At 42.0% G+C, this 13,050-nt stretch overlaps 1 protein-coding gene across 3 annotated transcripts in view; it reads left to right on the forward strand.

The window, feature by feature from the left end:
• The first annotated feature begins 465 nt into the window (after window positions 1–465).
• Window positions 466–13,050, forward strand: part of RBM33 (RNA binding motif protein 33) — a 114,759-nt gene continuing 102,174 nt past the window's right edge. For all 3 annotated transcript variants that reach the window (XM_069462372.1, XM_069462373.1, XM_069462374.1), the window contains exon 1: window positions 466–1,248. In XM_069462372.1, the coding sequence (XP_069318473.1) occupies window positions 1,206–1,248 (43 nt within the window). In that variant the 5' untranslated portion in view covers window positions 466–1,205. The remainder of the gene's footprint in view (window positions 1,249–13,050) is intronic.

Here is a 13,050-nt window from a genome sequence, read left to right on the forward strand (position 1 = left end):
GTCAGAAAGACGTCCTGAAGTCCAGCGCGTGCTCTGCCCCTGCCCACCTGGGCCGCCCTGCGGCTCCCCGCACCGTCCCGCCCGACACGCAGCCTCCGCCTCCATGCCGACGACGCAGGGTCTGCAGTTCGTGCGCCCTCGACCTCACGGCCACCTCCTCCAGACGCAGGCCGGTGGACCCGCGCCCCTTCTTCCAGCTCACTCACTAGCATCTAGTCTTTCAGCCTTTCTCGCCGCCGAAATGCCAGCTCCGAGACGCACGCGGGCGCCGTCGTGTGCTCGCGCCTGTGCTCAGCGCCCACGAGGCGAGGACAGCGCGCATCGGAGCCCGCCGGGCACAGCCGCCCAGCGCAGCAGCTGCGCGGGGTGCGAGGGGTCTTGGGCTCGGTGGCGAGGGTGGCCGTGCGGGGGGTCTTGGGGCTCGGTGGCGAGGGTGGCCGTGCGGGGGGTCTTGGGGCTCGGTGGCTGGGCGTGCGGGCGCGGTACCAGTGCGCGTGCGCGACAGCGCGACCCGGGCACACCGCGTCCCCGCCCTCGGGAGCACCTGGCCCTGAGCTGTGCCTCCCTCACTTCCCCTCAGCAAACCCCGTCGGCGCCCACGACCGCAACTCTTCCCCGCCCCCGCCCCAACCTACCGCCCAGCCGGAGACTCTGGCTTTAGTGCCGGGCGCCGTCCCGCTCCCACTCCCCACGGGACACCGGCTGCCGTAAAACGCCGTTGTGCCGACTCCTGCAAAGCGCTTTACGACGAGAACCTGGAATCCACCTACGGCCAGCAATCGTCCCCGCCCTGCTTTGAACATTTGGGTTTCAGGAGCTGCGCGGAGGCGGCCACCGAGCGTTTGCATTCCACGCGCGCCGCCCGTCCCTCGGAGGCGGCCTCGCAGGGGCAGGCCCCGTGGCCCCGCGCCGCGCCGGCCCGCCCGCCTCCCGGCCTCCATCTTCCCAGGGCGCACCGCGGCGCGCGGGTCCGCGGCCATGTTGCGGTAGTTTGTTGTTTTCTTCCTGCGGAGGCGAAGGGGCTGCCGTGGACCGCGACGCGCCCGGCCTCGCCTCTGCATCCTCCTCGCTCCGGTCCTGGCACGCAGTCTCCCCCCGAGCCTCCATCCCCGTCCTCCGCCACCAGTCCCGGGGCCCGGACCAGGCCCGTCGGCCCACCAGCTGGCTTGGTGGGGCGAGGCTGAAGGCCGGGCCCAGCGAGCACCATGGCGGCCGCCTTGGGAGCGGGCGGCGGAGCAGGCGCTGGAGGTACGTGGGGCCGGCAGCGGGACGAGGCCGGGCCGCTGGGCGGGTGCCGGCTGGGCCTTTCCGCCTGCGGCAGACGCGGCCCTCGCCGGCCGCGACTCTGTGTCCGGCCCATTCAGTCCTCTCCCCCGCATTCCTTCCCCATTGTCATCCTGCCCGGTTCGCTCCTCCTTTTCCCCGGTGTGCAGTTCGTGGTCAACCGAGGACTTCTGTGTTTTCTCCTTGCTTGCAGTGTGCCTGAGGGGTTAGGCCCGTCTTCAGTGTTGGCGGGCATTAAGCGGTGAAACTGGCCTGTGTCCACGGGCGCGGAGAGCGCCCCCCGCCCCCCGTGCTAGTGTCAGTTGGGGAGAGCGGGGCTGCCTGCTATTGGGTGGTTGAGATTGCCGGGCCATCCTGACCATTGTAGATTGATTTCGAGCCCGTTACAAAAGCATAACTAAAAAACTCAAGCTTGTGAAGGAATGTGTAACAACAGCATGGCACTTCGGAAAGTAAAAATTCTTGAGAAATGGGTTCAATTAATTCTTCTGTTTTACATTAACTCATTTGTAATAAAAATCTATTTGTGTTTTGTTACCAGCATCTTATAAAGATGAAAACGGGACTAAAAAAGGTTTAGATATTGATTCAGTTCCTTTGGGTAGTTTCTCTTGTTTTGCAAGCATAAACGATATTGTTAGACTACCTATCTCTAACAAATTTTAGGTAGAATCACTTTCAGGTAAAATCACGTCTTGTTGATTGAGAGTTTTCTTTTAAGATGTAGAAATGTACTGGAAAGTGACTTTTTAAATGCTTGTTTTGAAAACTTAGATACAGGAGACATGGTGAAGTGAAATAGAAAGCATTTGAGATTAGTTCTTGTTATTGAAACATTCAAACATTCAAAAACCATTCTAGTGTATACTCCAGAGGTGTTTTTTAGTAAATGTTTGTAGATGGGTACATTGCAATAATCCTGCTTAGGAATTTTGGCCCAAATATCAAAACATTTGTATGACAAAATGGAAAAACAAAACTAGAGATTAAATGTAGGACTGTTACTTCTGGCCATATGATTTAGCGTATGCCACCTTTCTGTCAGTTTGAGTAGATGGTGTTCTGTCTGTTAGATCTCAGGCTTTCTAGTTAAATTTTTAAAATATATGGCTTGCCTACCTTACTTGGTTACCTTCTGGGAGTCAGAATTATGTTTTTTTTTTTTTTTTTTTTTATCATTCCCAGTGTAGTCTAGGAACTCCTGGGTCAAAACTTTTCATTAAAAAGACTACGGTGTTTTTACATGTCACTCTTTTTTCACTAGTGTACAGTGGAGTTTTCCTGAGGCTATATGACATGTGAAGACATTACACTGATGACTAGTGGAATGTACGCTTCTGTGTTTTCAGTTTCTCATTTTTAATTTCTAAAATAATAACTATGAATGAATATAATCCATATAAACAAAAGCTTTTTGGGGTCCTTAATAATTTTAAGGCCACAAAGTTTGAGAATTGTTACTTTAGAGGAATAGGTAGGCTTTATTCTTGATGTTTTGGAGCTTTTCTTTCCAGTTTGTCACAACTGCCAGGTTTCCCATTGGTCTTAGACTCAAGCCAAACTCCTCACCAAGGTTTATGAATTCTGTGTGACTTGGTCCCAGCGTACTTCACCAAGATACTGTGTGAACGTTGTCCTTACCCAGGAAGTCCATTGCATGAGCTGTACCCTCTGTGTGGACTGCCTTTGCCCTCACTCTTGCAGCGCTGACTCCCGATCAGTTGGTCTCAGGCTCCTGCGGGAGGCAATCCATGGGAGATCATTCTATCTGAAGTTACGTCCATCTCCTGCTTAGGTGGCTCCCTCCTCTTCATTGCGTGGCACCCTTGCTTGTTTTCTTCAGAACTTTTAATTTGTAATTTTCTTTATGTTATTTGCTTGTTTTTTTAATCAGCCTCCCCCAGTAGCCCCATGAGAACAGGAATGCTGCCTGTTTTTACCATGCATTCCAAGTGTTCCTGGCACATAACATATCTTCAACAAATATCTGACAAATGAATGAATTAATGAAATGTTCCTTTTATGAATCTGAAAAAAAATCTACAATTGTGTACTAAGTTATGTTAGTCAGTTCTATATTATTTACCTATGTAACTAACCATGTAAAATTGGAGAAATATTTATATCATCTGGCAATACCTCCTTTACACCTCAGACTGCTTATTTGGCAACTCAGTTTAGCATGCTGCTTAGCACTGTGGGCCCCAGCCCCCCAGGCCATGCATGACCTGTTAGGATCCAGGCCGTGCATCACTGCCTGAGCTGGCATCCTCCACCCTGTCTGTGGAAAAATTGTCTTCCATGAAACTGGTCCCTGGTGTCAAAAGGTTGGGGACTGTTGGCTAGCACAGTGGCTTTCGAACTTTTTAATTACAGTCCACCATAAACTGGTTGACATTGTGATTTAGTACACATATAAAAATAAGAAAAAATTTCATTAACAATACTGATCCATACTCTGTACACCATGCACTCTGTTTTCTGTCTCATTACAGTAAAATGCTGGTTGTGACCTAAATTAATTTCATAGATGTTCAAGATGGTCAGTTTGTAAATCATTGGCCTCCTGTATAGTAAGTGGTTAATGTTTACTGAATAAAATGGATGTTGGCTATCCAGAATGTAGCCAGAAACTAATGGAATCTTTGGGTAGCCAAAATAGATGTTACAAAGTGCAGGTACTTACAGGAGTGTTTGCTTAAGCTGTCTCTAGAAGATAACTTACTCTTGACTTTAGATACAGTTCTAATAAATCATTTACTGTTGCAGCCAAATAATAAGGTTGGGGAAATGAACTGTTAACCTTACTAATAGAATCACGCCTGTTACGTATTAGAGATTGAAAACAAAAACATAAATGCAGAAGCATACCATTTTGGCAAAGGAGCAAATAGTTTAATAACTTTCAAGATCTTCCAGTGCTTCCTTGTAAAATACAAAGTAAAAACAAAAAATCAGCATATAAATCTTAACAAAAAACCTCCAACCTAATGTTTATATAATGACATACAGTTCATAAAGCAGTTTATGAACTGCTTTATGAGTGAGTGCATTATCTCACATAAGATTTACAACAGCATTCTTGGGCCTTTGATATGCTGATTTTGTAGGTGAGGAAAAACAGAAATGGGTGCTTGTAAATTTTTGTTTTCTAGTTGAATCTTTTGAAGAAAAAGTTTTTAATGGAATTTTTCAGACATACCCAATAGTTGAAAGAATAATGAACCCATATACCCATCACTCAGGCTCAACATTTATCAACATTTTGGCAATGTATTTTCATCTATTCCCATTGCCCACCTCCACCTTTGTGTATTTTAAGCAAATCCCAGGCTTGTAAAATTTTAGAGCAAGAATAAACTGTAGAGATGAGGTAGACTCTAGATAATAAACCAGTTTCTTAATTTATAGTTGAGAGAAAACCAGCCCAGAGAAGTTCAGTGACCTGTTAGAATGGGAGGTAGACTAGAATTTAGGGCTTTTAACTTTTACTTCATTGTGCTTCCTAGTGTGTCAGTGCAAATCTGTGTCAGTATATAGTAAAGTGTGACAGTATGAAGCAGAGTGCAAAAGTTTTTCATTTGAAATTGTTAAAATGAAGCAAGTTTTAGTGCTTCAATGGTAAAATTGGTAGGAAATTTGTGATAGACTTTAATCCCTAATGGTGCTGGTAAATGAGGTAGTTTTATACCGATAATTAATGTATGTGGAGGCCACTTAATTTTTTCTTCTTCCAGAAAATCTTTCACACTTAACTTCTTAGCTTCAACCAAGAGAATTTGAGCAATGGAGGAAAGAATAGACTTTCATTTCAGCCATAAGGACTCTCTCTAGCATTTCTTGTAGGGCAGGTGTACTAGTGCTAAACTCTCTTGGGTTTTATTTATCTGGGAATATAATTGTTGATGGGTAGTTTGTCAGATATACAGTAGAATTCTTGGTTGACAGATTTTTTTTTTTCTTTCAACACTTTAAATATTTTATCCCAACACCTTTTGGCCTCCATAATTTTGGATGAGAAATTAACTGTTAATCTTACTGAGGATCTCTTGTACGTGACAAGTCACTTCTCTCTCGGTGCATTCAAGATTCTCTTTCTCTTTGGCTTTTGATAATTTGGTTATATGTAACGTGTCGTGGTGTGGGTCTCTGAGTTTATCCTGCTTGGAGTGTTGAGCTTCTTGGATTTGTAGATTCATGACTTTCATCAAATTTGGAAGTTTTTTTGCCATTATTTCTTCAAATCTTTTTTTCTGCCACTTTGCTTTCTCCTTTTGGGACTTCTTTTTTTTTTTTTTTTTTTGAGACAGAGTGTCGCTTTGTTGCCCAGGCTAGAGTGAGTGCCATGGCGTCAGCCTAGCTCACAGCAACCTCAAACGCCTGGGCTTAAGCAATCCTACTGCCTCAGCCTCCCGAGTAGCTGGGACTACAGGCATGTGCCACCATGCCCGGCTAATTTTTTTTTTTTCTATATATATTTTAGTTGGCCAGATAATTTCTTTCTATTTTTAGTAGAGACGGGGTCTCGCTCTTGCTCAGGCTGGTCTAGAACTCCTGACCTTGAGCGATCCACCCGCCTCGGCCTCCCAGAGTGCTAGGATTACAGGCATGAGCCACCGCGCCCGGCCCTTTTGGGACTTCTGTAATGCATAGGTTGGTTCTCTTAATGATGTCTCCCAGTTCTCTTAGGCTGTGTTCATTTTTCTTCATTTTTTTTCCCCCTGCCTTTGTGGCTGGATAATTTCAATACTTTCCTGTTTATTTACATGCCTCAGTCTGGGGACTAAAAATTGGACATTTTGAATATTATAATGTGGAAATTTTGGAAATCACAATCTCGCTGGGTTTGTTGTTTCTTCTGGGCTTCAGTGTTTGGTTTTTTAATGACTTTTTCAAGCTAAATGTCTTGGCTTGTGTGGTCACTGAAGTCTCCCTCTTGTTATCTCAGTGCTTAGCCAGTGACCCCACAGATTTCCTTAAATGCCTGGAGCCACAAAGAAAAAAATACTCTCCCTGTCTTTGCTGATTGCTTCTAGCTGAGGTACTTCTTCATTGGTCATCTAGACCAACTATAATTTTGCCTTAGCCTTCACCTTCTGCTTATGCATAGCCCAAAGATCAGCCAGAGGTGTAAATCTAGAGACCTCTCGCTTGTGCTGAGCAGGGCCCCGCCCTGGGCCTGTGCATGGTCCTCCAGATTCCTCAGTATACATGGGAGCCCTTCAGAGCCCTTACGTGTTCCCTCATGTATTTTCCTCCCCCGCCGCCTCTATTCCAGGCTTTTGGGTTGGTGTGTTGCTTGCCCTGTTCCACCATCCCTTGCCCCAGGGGACCCTGGGCAGTGTACGTCTTTAAATACTTTTGACAAACTCTGCCTGGGATGTGTGAGCCCCGAAAGAGTTCTGAGGGGATGAAACAGAGGCAAGCCTCTGAGCTGGTTTCTCAGGGGATCATGGACAGGTGACAGTGCACAATCACAGTTTCTTAAGAACTGGTCCTTATTGCCCCCTTTCCGTGTGTGAGCTGCACCAGGAACATTGACTGCTGTCCCTGCCGCTGCCTCTGAGCTGGGAAATGGGGATGTTAGGCAGGTGAGGAAAACCACCACAGTATGCCTTCACTGCAGTTCAGCAGCCGCTTTCTTCATTAAGCCTCCCCTGCTTCTTGCTGGTTTTTGATGAGATCCTAAAGTTCCATAAAAGTTCATCCTGGCAGTTTTTGCCAGCTTAATACTGCTTCAGTGGAGGAACAGATCTTTGGAACTTCCTACTCCACCATCTTCAATGATGTCACTCACCAGTCCAAAGAATTTTACGTGGTGAAATTACATGGTTCATTCAGTAAACAGACTTTCATTCAGTGTTTCATGAATGAAAATATCTGCTGTTTACATTAACAGTTTGGAATATATCCCTTTACACCCTTTTCTACGCATGTATAAGTTATACATATGCATATATAGTGTGGCCATTTATAATAAGAATGGAATCATGCATTATCCTGCAGTTTGCTGTGTTCACTTATGAGTAGGTTCTAGGGATCTTTCCGAGTCAGTAGGTGGGTGTGGATCCACCATTGCTGTTTAACCATTTTCCTTTTTCACTATTTCCTTTTCCACTTTTTCACTATTGTGTGTAATACTGCAGTAAACATGTAGGTACATCTTGGTGTGCCTGTACAAATATTTCTGGATGATAGATACCTCTAAAAATGGAATTAATATGTTGCAAGTTACACATAGTTAAAATTTTGTTAGCTGTTTTCAAGTTGTCCTCAAAAAAGTTGGTACCCCTTTATCCTTCCATCAGTAATGTATGAAAGTACTCCATTTCCCATATTCTCTCTAAGAATCGTTTTAACTTTTGCTAATCTGGGTGGAAAAGTAGCCTTGGTGTTGTAATTTATATTTTATTGATTTCTAGGGAAATGAAGCGTCTTTTCATTTTTACTTACATTTTTCCTGTGAATTGCCTGTGCTTACAGTTTGTCAGTTTTTTTATTGGGTAGTAAATATCTATCTCATTATATTAAATAATTATTTGTATATTATGTTAGGGTTATTGGCCCCTTTTTATTGTGCTTGCCTTTTAACCTTGTTATAAACTCTTCACTGTGTGGAAGTTTCAAAATTATATTTTGTAAAATGTATCAGTTGTTTTCATAGAGGTTTTGTCCATACCAAGAATTCCTCTATGCTTCTAACATTTTATGCTTCTATGCTTTTTTATATTTAATTTTTAATCCATATGGAGTTTTATTTTGGGTAGGGTGAGAATTTGGGGCTGCTAAATTTTTCTAGTATAATTTATTGAATTCTCCTCCTTTTCTACTTTTATAATATAATACGTTCCCCTTAATAGTTTTTAAAATTTATTGCTTCCAAGTATATAGTATATGTGTGTGTATGTATATATATTCTTTAATGTAACATACTCATTTTCAGAAATTTCTTGGTTAGCCTGTTACATTCTTGAGAAATGAACTTCAGATTTGTCAATCTCATTCTCTAAAGAATTCTACTGGAATTTTTATTGGGATTGCATTGAATTTATGAACATAATTGGGTAATGATTAATATTTTTACAGTGTAGACTCTCAGCAACAAGAATGTCTATTAAGCTCTTCTTTTTTGTCTTTTAGTCTTCCAGCAGATTTTTATTACGTAGCTATGCTGTGCTGGGTGCTGATCTGAGATGTCAGAATACCTTAGTAAACAAACCAGACAAAGATCCCTATCCTTAGGGAACTTGCATTAGTAAAATTTTCCTTTCCTGTTCTTTCACATATCTTGTTTTAATTCTAGATGTCTTATATTTGTTGTCATTGTAGATGGTATAGTTTTTTAATCCTATTTTATACTGCGATATTCTCAAATTTGTTACTGCTCTATGAGGAAGCTTTTTTATCCCCTTTTTGGGTAATTGAACTATATACAACTGTCTTACTGGAATCTTATTTTAATAGATTGGTGCTTTAGATTTTCTAGTTAGACAGTCATATCTGTAATTTCTTCTACTATTTATATTGTTTCTTTTTCTTGTACTTACCCTAGAAGCATTCATTGGCAGGCCCTTTACTATGATGTGCAATAGTATAGGTGATGAGCGGCATCCTGATCTTGTCATCTTGTTCCTGAGTTTAATGAATGTTCTTTTAATGTTTTACCTTTGAGTGAGGCATTTGCTATAGGTTTCTTATGGTCATTTGGTTAGCTAAGAGAGTTTCTTTTTTTGAATTGGGTTTTTAATTTTATCAAATGTTTTCTTTGTGTCTATTGGAGTGATGTGTTTTCTTCTCTCCCTTCTTTAATCTCTTGATGTAATATATTGCTACATTTCCACTGCTGAACTAACCATTCTTGGGTTCAAAACCTTCTTGATCTACACATTTTGTTCTTTTTAATGTGGTGTTGGATTTCATTTTAGGATTTTTCTATGATCACAAGAGGGATTGGTTTATAGTTTACTTCCTTTGTGTTTATGTTTGCATATGTGCTATCCTGTTATTTATAAGATATGTTGACTTCTTGGAATGAATTGTGAAGTTTTCTGGGACAGTGTAACATCTCTTATTAAATGTTGGAAGAAGTCTTATTTCCAAAGCCATTTGGGTCTGGTTCCTTTTTAAATTATTTTTTCGATTTTTTCTATCATTATTGGTTTATTTAGCTTTTCTAATATTTAAGGATCAATTTTAATAATTTAAATTTTCCCAGAAAAATTATTCATTATGTTGATATTTCCAAATTAATTGTCATAGGGTTAAATAATGCTGTAGCTTTCTAGGAGTGCATGTTTGTAGGTAAATTTTTTGAGACACTCGTGCATGCCTTAGCAAATTGTCAGTTTTCCACAACTTGGTTGGTTTTGTTGGGTTCAGAATCCTAAATTTGGATTCATTTTTGTTAGATTTTTGATGGTATTTCTGTGCTGTTGTCTGGCATCGAGTTTGGCTCTTGAGAAATCTGATGACATTCTTCTGATTCCCAATAATTTTTATGTGTCCTTTTTTCTCTCCTTGGAAGTTTTTAACAGTTCCTCCCTTTCTTTGACATTATTTGCCTTAAACTTCACCACTTTAGCAACTGGTATTTAGCAATTTAGAAGTTTTCCCTTCTTAAGTAGAAGGTTTAGAGTCTTAGGAAAAGAAATGGGGTATCACTTCCTCTAGATTCTAAGTCACGGTAGGAACTTCCGGTTGGCTGAGCTGAGGTCACTTGTTTTCTTCCTGTCTGCCCAGGATGGTGGAGAAAGAGCCTTATAACTTTCACAGTGGGAGGCGGAATCCTATCTTGTTGGGCAGGACTCACATTAATATTGATTTCCTAATGCTGACACAGGAAATTCAGTTGAAAAGCAAACAAATAACCAATATGCACTATACTTCATAAACAAAATTAAAAGTTCATTTTAAGGAGAACCTGTCCTGGGGCCCATGTGGCATTAGGGTTTTTTAAAACAATGACTATAAATTATTATTTCTAAAGCAACATGATGTAGGAGCTCTTTCTGAAAATTTTGCTTGGTTACTCAGAAGGTTTTTTTTTTTTCCTTTTTTTTTTTTTTTTTCCGAGACCAAGTCTGACTCTGGAGTGCCGTGGCGTCAGCCTAGCTCACAGCAACCTCAAACTCCTGGGCTCAAGCAATCCTCCTGCCTCAGCCTCCCCAGTAGCTGGGACTACAGGTGCTTACCACCATGACTGGCTAATTTTTTTCTATTTTTAGTTGCCTGGCTAGTTTTTCCCTTTTTTCTTTCTTTCTTTCTTTTTTTTTTTTTTAAGTAGAGACAGGGTCTTGCTCTTGCTCAGGCTGGTCTCAAATTCCTGACCTGAAGCGGATCGTTGTGCCTCAGCTTGCCAGAGTGCTAGGATTACAGGCGTGAGCCACCGCACCCGGCCGATTCAGAAGTTAATGGTTATACTGTGGGGCTCATATGTTCACTTTGAAGATTATTGAATGTTACCCAATTCTTTTTTTAGTTAATGTTTAATAAAGGGTCTGGATTTCCTCATCTAGAAAGCAAGGAATTTTGACAGTGATTCAGAATAGGAGCACATTACACATGAGAGTGGTGTTGAAGAAAAAGAAAGAAGGTTGAGAATCTTTGGAATACAAAGGTCCATAAACTTTTTCTGTGAAGGGCCAAATAGTAAATATTTTAGGCTTTGCAGGGCACGTGGTTTCTGCTACAACTACTGAACAGAAAGTTGCAGCTTGAAAGCACCATAGGCAATATGTGATTGAATTGGCATAGCTGAGTTCTGTTAAAAGCTCATTCACATAAATGGGCAGTAGCTAAATTTGGGCAAAAAATGGGTAGCAGGCCCTGCTTGGCCTATGGGCTGTAGTTTACTGACTCTTGTACCAGACAATTGCTACTACCCTATTCCAAGCTGATAGTCTATACAGTCTCAAATCCAAGTTTAGGTTTCTGGAAAAGAAGAGGAAATAATGAGAATGGTAAGTAGAAGAGTTACGTTAATTATAGGTAATGTAATTGTGGCATGATAGAAAATTATAGAAATCACAGTAGATACCTTTGGTCTTACTGCTAAGGATAATTGATTCCCTTATTAAAACAGAATGTCTAGTACAATGTTTAGCCTTAGAAGGAGATTCTCCACATAAGGAGGGATCCACTCCACTGACCACTCTTGTTTTGCTGAATTCATTTTCCCTTTGTCCTTCAGGGATACATTGTTCTTCCTTTAAAATTCTGGACGAATGCAGGTATATTTTTCCCCCTTGGTTCCATTTGGTATGACTGATGTAAACTGGAACTTTAAAAAGGATTTTTCTATATTCTTTTTTTTTTTTTTAATTAAAAAAATTTTTTTTAGAGACAAGGTCACACTCTGTTGCCCAGGATGGAGTGCAGTGGCATCGTCATAGCTCACTGTAGCCTCCAACCCCAGGGCTCAAGGATCCTCCTGCCTCAGTCACCTGAGTAGCTGATACTATAGCCATGTTCCACCATGCCCAGCTGATTTTTTAATTTTTTGTATAGATGGGGTCTTGCCACATTGCCCAGGCTTGGGATTTGTCTGTACTCTAAAGGAGAACAGAGGGAAATAACTGAAGAGATTATACGCAGAATAAAAACAGGCTTACTGAGTTCTTGCCTTAGCTTGCTTTTTAGAATGAGTCATTATTTTACTTAGCATAATCTCCTCAAGGTTCATCAATGTTGTAACATGTGTCAGAATTTCCTTCCTTTTTAAGGCTAATATTGCATTGTATATACACCACATTTTTTTTTTTTTTTACCCATTTATCCCTTGATAGACACTTGAGTTGCTTCTACCTTTTGACTATTGTAAATAATACTGCTATGAGCATGGGTAAATATCTCTTCCAGTGCCTGTTTTCAGTTCTTTTGGATACATCCAGAAGTGGCATCGCCACACTGGTCATTGGGTTTAGGGTCTACTCTAATCCACAGGGACCCTCATTTTAACTAATTACATCTGCAAAGACCCTGTTTCTAAATAAGGCCACATTCTGCGATTCTGGTGAACATTAGTTTTTGGAGGACACTGGTGTGATAAAAAAATATATATTTGGTCTTTGTTCCTGGTGCAGAGCTCTTAAAACCCTTTGAATTTACTGTCCTCTTTTTATGCTAATGATATTACTGAGGTGGGGGAGCTAGATAGCGTCAGGGCTGGGCTGGTCATCAGAAAAACCAGCTATGTGTTTAGAGGGCTAAACCTTTCAGCCTCAACCCCAAGCCTCCCAGGAGAGAAGGGCTGGAGATTGAGCACAAACACTGTCAGCCAGTGATTTAATCAGCCAGGGGTTCAGGGAGCTTCCAAATGGGTGAGTGCATCCACGTGGGAGGAGGGTGGTGCACCCTGACTCTTTGGACCTCGCTCTGTGTTCTCTGCACGTGGCTGTTCATTTGTATGCTTTATAATCGATGGTAATAGTAAGTACAGTGTTTTCCCGAGTCCTCCGGGTGTTCTAGCAAATTATTGAACCTGATCGGGGGAGTTGTGGTAACCCCCATATTTGTAGTGTTCTGCCAGGTGGAAGTATGAGTAGCCGGAGGGCACTCTCTTTGAGGCTGGCGTCTGAAGTGGGGCAGTCCTGTGGAACTGAGCCCTTAACCTGTGGGCCTGCCCTAGCTCTACATTATTAGTGTCAGAATTGAATGGAATTGGTGCAGCAGGACTGTTTAATCCGGTACAGCCAGCAAGTCAAACTTTCTTTTAATGTTACAAAAGATGATTGATGTGTAGTAAAACACATACAACATTTTAAAAAC

The sequence above is a fragment of the Eulemur rufifrons genome, chromosome 29 (genome assembly GCF_041146395.1).
Source record: "Eulemur rufifrons isolate Redbay chromosome 29, OSU_ERuf_1, whole genome shotgun sequence".
NCBI lineage: Eukaryota > Metazoa > Chordata > Mammalia > Primates > Lemuridae > Eulemur > Eulemur rufifrons.